Source organism: Protopterus annectens, chromosome 9.part0 (genome assembly GCF_019279795.1).
Source record: "Protopterus annectens isolate FY-2018-M chromosome 9.part0, PAN1.0, whole genome shotgun sequence".
NCBI lineage: Eukaryota > Metazoa > Chordata > Ceratodontiformes > Protopteridae > Protopterus > Protopterus annectens.
In genome coordinates, this window is record NC_056743.1 from 399,204,821 (window position 1) to 399,219,840 (window position 15,020).

A 15,020-nucleotide genomic window follows, 5' to 3' on the forward strand; every position below is an offset into this window, starting at 1 on the left:
TGCAATTCCCGAACAAACAGTATATCATTTCCATGCTTTTTTATTTCCCACCTTCACGCCCTCGCCACAAGTTTAAGTGAGGTTAAAATAGGTGTAAGGGGGTGGAAACAATACATGAAGCGCATTAAAAAGACACGCTGAGAAACAGTAAGGCTGTGCTAACAACCCACTACTACCACCTACATTAAAATTAAAATTGCGGTGCCCAACTCAAATAAAACATCTAAAAGAAGCTGCAGATCTAAAATACGCCACTTCCAAACCATTGCAACCAACACCTAAGTCGAAAACCGATGCGCATGCCGAGGTACTATACAGGTTTAGAAGGCATTTTCCTTCTTACTTCCTACCGCGAGGACAGTGCTCCTTGTGTCCAGAGTACCGCACGCTCGTTTGTGCCTATAATCAACATTCGGCTCCGCCCCTTGAACTCGCACCGCCTTTTCGCTCTCTGACCCTACTTTCCTGGCAGCTATTTCCTAGAAACGGAGCTATTCCGGAAGGGACTGGAGAAGCGGGGAGTCGGGGGGAAAAGTATTGTGTAGAGAGCCAGAAGGGGTCGGCAATATGAGTTGGTGAGTACATCAAATTAGTGACTTGGGAATAGGTGGTTATTACAGTTATGTAAAGGAGAATGCAACTGATGTGAAGCTCACTGACATCACACAACTGACTACCAACTATTGAGTTCAGTATGTTTATAAACACCTGCTGCAAGTTTGAGGAAGCAAACTTTTTAGGTATGGTATATAGATGATGGTACGTGTTAAAAAGTGCAGTACTGTCAAAATGTTTTTTTTTTCATATTTGGATAAACTTGCAGAGCTATGCAGGTATTAACATATCTTTGAGATAATGTAAGTAGCTTAATTAGCGTAAAACTACAGGTGGCTTGCAACAAAAAGTGGACTGAACCCGAAATACCTGTCATTGCTATTGCTAGTTAAACTTAGGACCCTAGTGACCTTTTTGTAATGTAACACGAGCTACATCCCTGTGTAATGGGTACGCTAATGAACGAACTTGGAGCCCTTCCAATTATCACTGAGTGGTCGTACATATCCACAACGTAAATACGTTCGTTATATACTTAAAACGTATACAAGCCGTTAATAATGCAGGCCAGGCCCTCCGCAACATTGGTGTCCTTTCCAAAAGTTGTACCAACAGCTGAAGGAGAAAGTGTTGAATTATTTTCATTGTTTTTATCATTGCAGGCATAGAGTATTTTAATTACACCAGAAATATTCTGCATTTAACTGTGCAATTCATTTCGAAATATGGATATATTTTGGCTGCAGTTTTTAATATAGTTTGAGTTTATTTAGTTTTACATGGCAAATAATCGCGTAGTCTAGAGCACTCTTTTCGTGTGATAACAGTAAAGCTTCGCTACTTACTAAGGCTCGTACTGTACGCATGTGGGGGATGATGGAATTCGAACTAATTTTTTTTTCAAGTTTGTTTCCTGCTTTAGTCATCATGCTATACTGATTTTTATGGCTTGAGGCACCAGCGAACCCTGCTGTTGCTGGTGGTCCCCCCAACCACAGCAAGTTATTTTATCTTAATATTTTGTAACGTCTGTAAAACCGTAAAAAAGCTGGTACAGCAATATTGACTACTTAATAAAGCAGGTGGGTAATAACTCTTATTTATATCTACTTTAAAATTCAAAGATATCTCTAATTATAGTAATGGCGTTTTATCAAGTAACAGGCTTCACAATTCCATTAACTGTTTTACATACTGATCCTTAAACCCAGCTGGTGGGCATTATGTCCACTAAAACTAACAACATAGCCAGCTTTAGGTATCTGCAATACATGTGGGTGCAGTAAGCCCCCTCCTTAATTAGCCTTGATTGTGTGGGGGCCCTACAAAAGGTGCTGCTTGTTGGGGAAAAATGACGAGGAAAAATGTACTAATTTCCTGATTATATACTCTCTAACCTGAACAGGGCTGTGATATGACCCTGTTGGGGTAAAGCTGATAATGAACACGAGCAGTGTTAGCACTAGAGAGAGCAACAACCCAGAGTGACTGATATCAGTGCATACCTTGGATTTCAAGAAGAGCTGATGCTTTTTATCTTCAGAAATATTTTTCTCTTTCAGGGAATTTTATAAATGCTGGCAGAACCAGATACTCTTTGCTCAAGAATTCTGGGCAAAGCTGAAAATAAGAGCTGAATAAAGGCTCAAAATCAAAAACTTGTTTTAAATCCATCCTCAACCCCTTTTCTCATTTTGCACATGGGGTCAGGGTGTCACTTCTACGGTGACAATCATCTCAAGCCAAGGTTTGCACTGCCATGTGGCTAGCCCTGCTATGGTAATTAATTCACACCACTCACTCACATGCACACACACTCGGCCAAATTAGAGTCTCCATTCCACCTACTGCATACCTTTGGAATGTGGGAGGAAACTGGAGCACCCGGAAGAAACCCACGTGACCACAGGGAGCAAATGCAAACTCCACATAGAAGGCACCCCAGCTGAGAATTGAACCGGAGAACTTCTTGTTGTGAGGTGACAACACTAACTGCTGCACTACCGCGGCCACCCAGACATTAAATATTTAAAACCTGTTTTAAATATTACTCTAATTCACTTAAAAAGTTAATAGAATAACATGTTTTTACATCAACATGCACTTTTTGTGCAATAGGCAGTATAAAACACTGATGCTTAGATTTATTGACTGCCTGTAATCCTGAATGCTTTACCAGCAAATCCGTCTTTTTATGAAGGACGGAGCAAAATTATGAGCAAAATCAGGGAAGATCTATGAAAGAAACAGTGAAAGGTTTGCATTATTCCTCAACGAGGTAAATAAAAGTGACTTACCCATGCTGCTGTTTGCCAACTTCAAAAGGTCAGTCACTGATCTAGTGTGGCAGTACCAGTGTTGCACAGTGTATTACTGTTTGCTGAAATAAGTACAAAACTAGAATTGCTATGGCTTATGCATGTCTGATTTTTAAATGTATCACTAATTTTTCATCTGTGCACACACCCAATAATGCAAGGACACATACTTTCTCTTCTTCATATCCGTAAAAAATGCAGCTGTCAAGTAATTATATTTCAAAACTAAGGCATAAAATACATCACAAAACATTCAGACTCAGATCTTCTAGGAATCTGGTGGCCACCACTCCGCAGACTGTATAAATGGATACAAGGGACTGTCTTAATCATCTTTGACTGTGTGGGCCCCACAAAAGATGTTGCTGGTTGGGGAAAAATGATGAGGAAAAAATGTATTAAGTTTCTGCTTGCACTCTCTAACCTGAACAGGGTTGTGATATGACCTCTTTAGGATAAAGCTGATAATGGCCTCTGATGTCAGCCACACCCATTCTAAAACCAGCTGTGCTCAGATGTGTGTGTAGAGAAAGCTGCTGTAGGTTATGTGGGGGGAGGGGGGGCTGGGGATTGTGTAGTTATTACTTCTTAATTTTCATCACCTTAGAGGTGTGCACAGGAGGTTTTTATAACTTGTGTATGGGTTAAGGCCAGTGTGGTCGTTGTTTCTTTTACCTTTCTCATAGACATCGGAGATGTCCAAAGAAGATTACAATAGCTTGTGTAGGGGCAGTGCACTGTCTAGGAGCAACAAGGTAGAGTACTATAATCTTCACAATCACACATCAGGCATGTATGCAGGTGACTACCTTTGGGGAGTTTGGGATGAGGAGTTAAGAGGCATGCTGTATATATCAGCAGACACTTGAAATACACAAATGTGTCACTTTGAACCTCTGCTTTCATTCTAGCCTAACACCAGAGGGATGCATAGGCAGTGACTTTTTTGAGGGGTTAGTGGGCGGGCAGTATTCCCTGTGGCTTCTTGAACCCCTGGCTTATTTGAGTTATTTTCTAAATGTTTATTACTGTGCTATCTTGATCAAGAAAGGTGTATTGAAAGGATGCAAGGAAAACTAAAGCTGAACAGCAACACTAAATTTCTTTCCTTAATCATATTTTAAGTCCTCGTTGGATGAAAAGGTTGTGCACAAAGAAAAAAAAACTTTAAAAGTATACTTCAGAGACTATAGAAAGTTATGGCTTCTTGAAAAATCTGAAAAAAAGTAAGGCAAAATTTAAGAAAAGGAAGAAAAAGGAATGTGCATAGCATGGGGATCCCAAGATGGAAGAAACAAAGGACTGGAGGGTGCATATGGGGAGGCTGAAACAGTAGGCATAGGGCATCATTACACCTAAGTCCAGACCTGTACATAGAGTTGTAATGCATCATTGCTAAAAGTGAATGGCCCTTTGTGAGATGGGCAAACATAGTGTGGTACATAGGCCTGTTGTAAGAGCATTGTAGCTGTGAGTACTACTCCTAAAAGTTTGTAGCGTGAAGTAAAAGGTTATTTAGGAGGGGTGGCAGTGACAGGGTGATACTTGGACTGGAAGTGCCTAGGGACACCCAACTTGACATTTGCTAGGGGCTCCCAAAATGCTACAACACATGTATGTTTCCATTTTGATTAATAGGTCTGTGCAGGAATCCACTGTCCCAGACATATGGAAATATTTTTACACCATTCCATTACACGGAGGCAATAGCAGTGAACCATCCAACCACAGTCCTATTGCCATCCTCTGTCCATTGTCTAAACACCTTGAAAAATGCATACACAAACAGCTGCTTAAATACCTAATGGATGAAAACCTCCTAACCCCTACTCAACATGGATTCAGACCCCATCATAGTACATCCACTGCCCTTCTGTCCTTTGCTCATACTGTTGCTGAAGCCAGAGACAAAAATCCACTTGTTTCTTGCCTCTTTCTTGACCTCTCAAAAGCTTCCGATACTCTTTCTCATTCTAAACTTCTTGCTAAACTAACTGATTTCAACCTATCCCCCTCTACTATGAAATCGTTTTCTAGCTGTTTCACTAATAGACAACAGTCTGTAAGATGGCACTCCACCTGCTACCCTTTCTTACCCATTTACCCATTCATACTGGGGTCCCTCAAGGCTCCATTCTTGGCCCACTACTCTTTAATGTTTTTACCAACCAGCTGCACACTTCCTGTATACAATAAGCGGACATTTTTTTTTTTTTTTTTAATCTCCTGTTATAGCATTTCCAACCTCCACCAAACACTCAAAATACTTTTTGTCCATAGAAAAATGGCTAACCGACAACCAACTGATACTTGACCCTGAGAAAACCAAACTTCTACTCTTTCTTCCCCAAACCCTCTATCACTCCTGCCTTCCCTGCTAGACAGGGGTCCAGGGAAGTAAATATTGTGGGAAGAAATATCCAGGGAATTGTTATGGCTAGGCTTGTATAGGCCCTAGGGCCGATACCTAGTACCAACCTATGAACATCAAACCCACTTTCACCATTTCTTCTTTTGATAACACCATTATTCAAGTTGACCCACATGCAAAGTTCCTCGGCATTATAATTGATGACCAGTTGAAATGTAATACCCTTATACAGCAGTGCATCAAAAAGACAAATCAGAAACTCTGCTTACTCTACAGACATAAAATACTTAGGCCCTGACTCCAGACAAACTGTAGCTCAGGCTTTACTCCTTCCTTGTCTACTATTAACCTCTCCTATCTTTACTCATCTACAATCCACCCTTATAGCTAAAGTCATTCAAACCTATTACAGTGTTGCAAGATTTGCCAGTAATCAACCTTACAAATCAGATTACTGCCTTGCTTTAAAACAACTTCACTGACTGGATTTCCCCCAACACTTGCTTCTCTCCCAGTTGCAGCTGACACTGTTTACTTCCTAAACCCTTAGCCTGTTCCTCTCTCCTCCCTAATATCCCTTTATACCCCCTCCTGCACTCTCCACACCTCAGACCAGCACCTACTCAACACCTACACCCCCAACAAAAATACTGGCAAACTTCTTTACGAAAACAGTGTGTCCCAGGCTTTGTTCAAGCTCCCCCCTAATATCCGAACCACTACTGGCGCAAATCTCTAAATTCGAACTCCTATTTCCTCCTAAATGTTAGCTAGGGTTAAGTAGGATCTCTGCATCTGCCATTGCTTAGATCCTACTTACCCCTCCCCTCCCTCCACTTGTACCTCTTTGCTCTCTTTCATATTGTACCTAAGCTGTCTTAATTGACTCCTTTCTGAAACTTATGACTCCCAATCCACTTCTTACAGTAATTTCTTGCGCTCTTAAGACAGCAGCAATACCAATTGTATTTGTCTCTCGCCTACATACATCTTACATAATACCAAGTTAATTCTGTGTAACCTCAATTGTGTATACTCATTTGTAGTTCTGCCTGCAATTACTGCAGAATGTTTTTCTAAGCCTGTAATTTATTTTTCATTCTAGTCTGTCCAAAATTTGTATTTCCTGTAATGTATATAATTGCTTTTGTAATGCTTCACAATTTGTATTGTAAGTTGGAGCGTTTCTCCTCGGGTCTTGGTTCAGTCGGACTAACCCGGTTAACAAATGACAAAGTTCACTGTACAAGGTGCAATAGGAAAGGGTGGTTAGAGTAAGGAGGGAAGAAGAAGAAGAAAAGAAGGGAATGGTGACAGGACAGAGCACACAGTGTAAAACCTTGCACATGTAAGGTAAGGGCACACAGAAATTATATACAATGTTGAGCAGATGGATGTAATATGAGGAAGACAAAGGTGCCTGACTGCTGGGGGGGTAGTTGATGTGTCCAGAGGGAAAGCATTTGTGAATTGCCTTGGACTTGTCCAAAATTTAACATTTTGCAAGCACACACAACACAAAAGAAGGGGTGTACTAATCCTGCAAATACTCTGGAATGATTTCATGTAGATGACCTTTTTTGTTGTGGAATGGGGATGAAGAAACCCTTTTGAAGTTTCATGAATATTTGGATTCTACTACTCCCTTTAAATTTACATTGAATTATTCCAGGGACCTAATACATTTTCTAGAAGTGGTGTTTTTTTAAGACCATTGAACAATCCCGGTTTACTAAAACACACAGGAAGGACTGCCATAGTTATAATTATCTTCATAGGCAGAGTATGCACCCCCCAGATATCCATTGCAGTATAGTTAGTAATCAAGGTTTACAGGCATCAAGACTGAATGTTAATGACTCGGATTTTGCCAGAGAAGTTGATCTTTTGCATTGCATGTTTTATCAGAGAGGATATAGTGCACATGATACAGCAATACACAGTACAGCTCGTAAACGTATTAAAGGGGGTAAACCCTATTACTCAGCAGGTCCTTGGCCTACCCAACAACATAAAAAGAGAAGGGATGAACATTTAACAATGCCTATTACGCATTCTAGTAATATACGTCAGATTGAGAAAGACATAAAGAGAAATTGGCCGATATTGGCTGTAGACAAGGAAGTGGCTTCTATAGTAGGGAATAAGCCTAAGTTTACATATAACAACAAAAATTATTTAAAGTGGTTGCTTTTGTTATCCACTGTCTATATCATATAGTATTAGGCCTAGGACTCGGCCGGGAACGTTTCCCTGTAACAAATGTAATTGGCGTAGGTATATAGACTCTACAGATAAAATTATACACCCTGATACTGGGAGAGTTATAAGAATACAGGCTACAGCTGTGTGTGACACCAAACATATAGTTTATTTAGCAGTATGCCAGGTCTGTCAAAGTTTTTATATTGGGAAGACGGACCATAGGTTGAGAGAGAGGATTTGTGAGGATATTTGTAATATTAAAAATTCAACACATAGTAATGCTCTAGCTAAACCTGTATCTATATGTGGCATAGACCATACATTCAAGTTTAAGGTTTTACAGGTAATATATGAAAATGCCCGGGGTGGTGATATAGAAAATAGGGTTGAAAATTTGGAATTAAAATGGATTATTAGAATGAGGGGCAACTTAGGAAAGGGCTTAAATGACAGGATCTGTATTAAACCAGTTCAAAAGAATCTAATCCTTAGATAAGGAAGGTATATTAAATGTGTGCATATACATCAACATATAGAGAGAGAGTATACATGTTACTTTGTTAGCACATATAAAGTATTGTTTTATTTTATTTTTTGTATGCATATACTTGTTTTATAAGCACAACGAATTTAGACAATATATGTATTTTTCGTACGTATTCTATGTCAGGTTCATTTTTATATGATGTAGCTTTAAATGTTTAAGCTCATGTATTAACTGTACGATTGAGACTGCATTTCTATTGGGTGTTTCTTTTTTTAAAAATTAAGTGCTGTCAGTATTTTGTGTCTGAAGCGGCTTGGATTGCCGTGAAAATGCTAACACATTAAAAGCTTTTTTACGCTACCTTCTGACTTTGGTTTGCAGTATCTGCTATTTTGGATTGTCATTTTTGCTATTGGTTCAGTGGTTTTATCTTCAGAAGCTGCATTAATTCCTCTGGTAGGATAGTTTTGGTTTATTTCTAATACTTGCTCATGATCCTCTGCATCTGAACTACAATGTTTCATCCTGCATGGCCTTTCTCACTATCCTCTGCATGTGAACTACAATGTTTGCATCCTGCTTGGCCTTTCTCACGATCCTCTGCATGTGAACTACAATGTTTGCATCCTGCTTGGCCTTTCTCACGATCCTCTGCATGTGAACTACAATGTTTGCATCCTGCTTGGCCTTTCTCACGATCCTCTGCATGTGAACTACAATGTTTGCATCCTGCTTGGCCTTTCTCACGATCCTCTGCATGTGAACTACAATGTTTGCATCCTGCATGGCCTTTCTCACGATCCTCTGCATGTGAACTACAATGTTTGCATCCTGCATGGCCTTTCTCACGATCCTCTGCATGTGAACTACAATGTTTGCATCCTGCATGGCCTTTCTCACGATCCTCTGCATGTGAACTACAATGTTTGCATCCTGCATGGCCTTTCTCACGATCCTCTGCATGTGAACTACAATGTTTGCATCCTGCATGGCCTTTCTCACGATCCTCTGCATCTGAACTACAATGTTTGCATCCTGCATGGCCTTTCTCACGATCCTCTTCATCTGAACTACAATGTTTGCATCCTGCATGGCCTTTCTCACGATCCTCTGCATCTGAACTACAATGTTTGCATCCTGCATGGCCTTTCTCATGATCCTCTGCATCTGAACTACAATGTTTGCATCCTGCATGGTGCGGTAGGTGCCAGGATGAAACATCCAGGGCAGGTAAGCCCTGTGCCAACTGTGACATCAAGCCATTATGGGAGGCTCTACCTCTAATGTAATCAGTTAACAATTTACTGTCTCATTGGAGGTGGACTGCCCCCAATCTCTCTCTTTGACATTTAAGTGTTGAGTTTGTAGATATTTATAAAAGTCTTGTTGGGAGAACCTTAAATTTGTCAATTAAATCCTGAAAGTATTGCAGTTCTAAACCCTAAATAACTGGAAACCCTGCATCAGCTCTAAATGGTTCAAATATAGCCACAACTTTTGTCGATCCAGGTAACATGCATTTAAAGTATGTGATAGGAAGTTACAAAACAGTTTCTTCTTACCAGAGTGTAGGTGTTCTGGCTGTGCTCTGTACCTGTCTAATGCATGTCCTTTCTTTCTTTATTATTTGACATTTGTTGACTGGGATAGTTCGACCGAGCTGTTGCCCTTTTTCTCTGGATGCCTAGGGAGGACCTCTTATCCTAAAGTTGGACCCCCCCCCCCCCGCTGTCTTCACATGCACTTCACTGTTCACTAATCAACAGTCTGGGTATCCCACATCCACAAAAAACAAACAGATGTTTCCACACACTGCAAATTTCAGCAAAATAAATCCACCGTTTTTTTAAAATGAATCCATCGTTTTTTTAAAATGAAAAGAAAAGAATTTAATGCATATAATAAATCGAGTGTTGAGCGCTTTCACTCGTCACAGCGAGTTTCATCAGAACACAATGAAATGATTACTGAGATCTATTTTTATACATAAAAAGGCGCCAAAATGGCTCATTGATTTTTAAAACCTTTACATTATAAAGTGCTTTTTCATTGTAAAAAATAATAAACAACTTCAAAACAAATAATAATAATAATAAGTATCTTGTCCTTTTTAAATATTCTAGTTATTTGATACACATTTAAAATCCACATATTTATTAATATAATTGATTGGAGAAAACTGATTTTATGCATTTAACATTAATAATGATCTGATAGAAATAGTATCATTAATTCCTGGTTCTGTTGTGGCATCTGTTAACACCTGCCAATATAGTTCCCTATATAGCAAATAATTCTTCACATTTCCTCCTCTAGGGTCATTTTTTACTTTTTCTAAAATGGCAAACTTGAATTTATGTTCTGTTCCTTTCTCCACAATATGCCTAGCAAGGGCATTCTTAGTGCACAATTCAGGTAATTGCGACACTATATCTCTGAATGAGATTAATATAGCCTATAGGAGGATAGACATGTATCTCGAAGAATATTATATTGAACAAAGAATTTCTGAAGATCTATACAAATTCATGTCAGTGCAATTTCCCATTTTGTCAACTATAGTAGGGATACCCAAGGTACATAAAGACATACAGAATCCTCCATTTCGTCCCATTATATCTGGGAGTAAATCGAAGACGTTTTCCATTGGAGTGGTTATTGATACCTTGGTAAAACCTATATATAAGGAGGTGAAGCATCTTGTAAAGGACTCTTGGGATTTTCTTAGGAATTTTCCCAATTTTGAGTATCAAGGGAACATCCTCTTTGGAACAATCGATGTGATTGATTTATTCAGTTGTATACCGATAGAAGAAGGAATAGAAGCCTTTACAAGAAGTTTGAGGAAACACACTGACATGACATGGAACAGGATCTCCCTATTGGCTGAATTAATGAGTATAGTATTGCAGAACAACTTTATATACTATGAGGGAGAAATGTTTAAACAAACCAGGGGTGTGGCTATGGGTGCGGCTTGCGCACCCATATTTGCCAACTTGGTAATGTTGGACTGGGAGGAAAATAACATCTAACAGCCCATATTTTCCTTCTATACTATATTACTCCCGATTCTTGGACGATATTTATATTTTGTGGCAAGGGGACAGCAATTCATATTCTGAATTTTTGGCACATATCAATGCAAGTAGTGAATTTTTAAAATTTACCTCTGAAGTAAACAACACAGGGGTGCCTTACTTAGATACCTTAGTAAGTGTAGAAGATGGTTGTTTAAAATCTAGAATACATAGAAAAGCTGCCTTTACCAATTCTTACTTGGATTACAGTAGTTTTCATCCAGTAAGGGTAAAAAGGAATATATTTAAAGGCCAATGTATAAGAGCCATACGAATGACTTCCAATTACCCAGACATGATTAATGAGATAGAATTTATCACAGCACTATTCTCGGCTAGGGGATATGATACTGAAACTATGAATGACATTTCTGCATATGTTATAAGTCAAAGGGAAAACAGGTATACATCATTATTGGGAAGTAACAAGAAAACAGAATTGAATGACATTTGTACATTTGGCCTTAACACTACACTAGGGAATGAGATTGGTGAATCAGTTCCTACGGTCAGCAAGAATAGTAACAAATACAACAAAGCATGTGTCATAGAATATGGCCCATTTAGCCACATTATAAAAGATATTTTGATAAAAAACTGGCATATATTAACAGATGAACAGGCTGTAGGAGAAATTGTAGGAACAGGTCCTATATTCATTAATAAAATGGGAAAGAACATCAAGAAATTGTTAGAAATTAAGTTAATAAGCAAGAATGGGGGTGACATGCACACAGCAAAATGTGGGTCATGCAATCAATGTTCCAGCATATATGAAAAGAATCGTATATCACTACAAAATTTAAGCAATACTAAAATTGTATTGCCTAAAGGTAACTGTAGGACCAACATGCTGGTATATATTGCACTTTGTTCGGTCTGTCCCTCATTTTATATAGGGAAGACCGAAAGACAACTAAGACAGCGAATATACTCACATTTATACTGTATTAGATGCAGAGACACTAAGAATGCCCTTGCTAGGCATATTGTGGAGAAAGGAACAGAACATAAATTCAAGTTTGCCATTTTAGAAAAAGTAAAAAATGACCCTAGAGGAGGAAATGTGAAGAATTATTTGCTACATAGGGAACTATATTGGCAGGTGTTAACAGATGCCACAACAGAACCAGGAATTAATGATACTATTTCTATCAGATCATTATTAATGTTAAATGCATAAAATCAGTTTTCTCCAATCAATTATATTAATAAATATGTGGATTTTAAATGTGTATCAAATAACTAGAATATTTAAAAAGGACAAGATACTTATTATTATTATTATTTGTTTTGAAGTTGTTTATTATTTTTTACAATGAAAAAGCACTTTATAATGTAAAGGTTTTAAAATCAATGAGCCATTTTGGCGCCTTTTTATGTATAAAAATAGATCTCCGTAATCATTTCATTGTGTTCTGATGAAACTCGCTGTGACGAGTGAAAGCGCTCAACACTCGCTTTATTATATGCATTAAATTCTTTTCTTTTCATTTTAAAAAAACGGTGGATTCATTTTAAAAAAACGGTGGATTTATTTTGCTGAAATTTGCAGTGTGTGGAAACATCTGTTTGGTTTTTGTGGATGTGAGGAACTGTGTTGAACCAAACGGAACTTTGTAGATTCAACAGTCTGGGTATGTATTGACATGCATCTCTTTCCAAGGCATTTCTGCCAAATCATACTGCTGTAGAAGCCAAACTGCTAATTGCCCTGCAGTGACATATTTTAGGAAGTCTGATAAGAGTGGACCCCCAGTTCTCATTGTTCCCCAGTGATAAGTCTCTTGTGCTTGATTCCTCAGCCACCAAATAACCTTTGATGTAGATCTACACACTTATCACCTCTACTTTTCATTGTCCCCCCACTCTTCCTATGAAATCTTATTTTCTTTAGTCAGTCTTAAATTTCTTGTCTGTATTTGCTGTTCTTGCCACTGCACCCTCTTTGTACTGTACTGCACTGCACGGTCAGTGGTCTGTTTGCCTGTTGTGGGAATAGAACCCACAGCCTTCTGCATCAAAGGCAAATGTGCTACTTATTGCTGCTACTAAAACCTAATTCGTCCAGTGTATTGTATTGTGGTGTATATTATTAGTCCATGATGCCGATGTTTGGTCAGGGTAGCCAGCACTGAATTGATATGTGAGGTAGCATGAGTGGTTGCTTGTCTGCAGGGTTACTGCTTAATATTTAGCAGGAACTGCGGGATATTCCTTTTCTTTTTGTTTGGAAAAGAGGTTAAAGGATACTAAAAGATCTTAAGGAGAGCGATCAGGAAACCGCTTATTCAATAGTTATTTTAAAAATATCTTCTGTCCACCAGTACCATATGCAGTGAGGCAGTCTTTCAGGAGTGAAAGAAAACAACTGGACTAATGAGAGGTCAGAAGACCACTGTTGTGGAACAGTAGCAGGCCAACTTAGGGCTGCATCAGTGTTGTGTTTTTAAACAAGAACAGATGCCTTATGCAGTTCATTTCATACCAAAAATTATTTTCTGTACCTTGCATTGAAACTGTAACTTATAGCAGAAATATATATTTATAGTTAACCTGTTATGGTTTGAGAGGGATGGCAGCTTCCCTAGCTTGTAAGGCAAGCAAATGGGTTATTTTAATTCTTGTTTTTATCCACTGTACATTATCATGTGACGTGGGTTTTCAGAGGATTCTCATGACTAAAAATTCAGAAACCTTGTTTTATGAAGCATATTCAGTACTGGCATCTTTGTTTGGTTCCTGTGCCATTTTTGAGTATATAACTTTTAATAATTCATTAGGGTGGGGTGCTGTTTTAATCAGGGGTCCACTTAAATACAATACTTGTTCGTTGGTTTGACAGCTCTCAGTTTCAGATTACTTCTTTTCTGGACTACTGAAGTGCTTCTTTTTAACATAAATGTGGGTGTTTGTTTTTACTTTTCTGAATGTTTACATTTTCTAATGACATGGTGTGAGGCCCCTGCACTGGCGCGGTAATCAAGGAGTGTCAGTCCTCCCCACTGGCAACAGTGAGGGACGTACACAGTGGGAGAATTACAAATACACACACGCAGTAAAGGGCATTTTCCCTTAAGAGCACGCAAAGATCAGTCAGTCTGGGGCTGGTTTCTCTCTCTATGCAGATCCTCAGTAAGACTCCCCACTGGCACAGCTATAGGGTTGAGATCTCAGCCGAGTGGCCAAGCCAAAACGTTCAGCACCCTCTCTGTCCAACCAGTGCTTCATGTCCATGCCCAAGTAGCTCACACACACACTTTGGGATTTGATTGATAGACACACACATACTTTGGGATTTGATTGATACACACACACACACTTTGGGATTTGATTGATACACACACACACTTTGGGATTTGATTGATACACACACACACACACACACTTTGGGATTTGATTGATATACACACACACACACACACTTTGGGATTTGATTGATATCACACACACACACACACACACACACACACACACTTTGGGATTTGATTGATATACACACACACACACACACACACTTTGGGATTTGATTGATATATATATATATATATATATATATATATATATATATATATATATATATATATATATATATATACATACACACACTTTGGGATTTGATGCACACACACACACGTTGGGATTTGATTGATACACACACACACTTTGGGATTTGATTGATTATACACACACACACACACACACACACACTTTGGGATTTGATTGATATACACACACACACACTTTGGGATTTGATTGATATACACACACACTTTGGGATTTGATTGATATACACACACACTTTGGGATTTGATTGATATATACACACACACACTGGGATTTGATTGATACACACCCACACACACTTTGGGATTTGATTGATAGATATACACACACTTTGGGATTTTGATAGATATACACACACTTTGGGATTTGATTGATATACACACACACACACACACACACACACTTTGGGATTTGATATACACACACACACACACACT

At 38.7% G+C, this 15,020-nt stretch overlaps 1 protein-coding gene across 1 annotated transcript in view; it reads left to right on the forward strand.

Annotated features, from left to right (window-relative positions):
- The first annotated feature begins 440 nt into the window (after nucleotides 1-440).
- The window catches only part of BIN3 (bridging integrator 3), a 2,343,840-nt gene continuing 2,329,260 nt past the window's right edge, over nucleotides 441-15,020 (forward strand). The window contains exon 1 of the mRNA XM_044082933.1: nucleotides 441-575. Coding sequence (XP_043938868.1) covers nucleotides 568-575 — 8 coding nt within the window. The 5' untranslated portion in view covers nucleotides 441-567. The remainder of the gene's footprint in view (nucleotides 576-15,020) is intronic.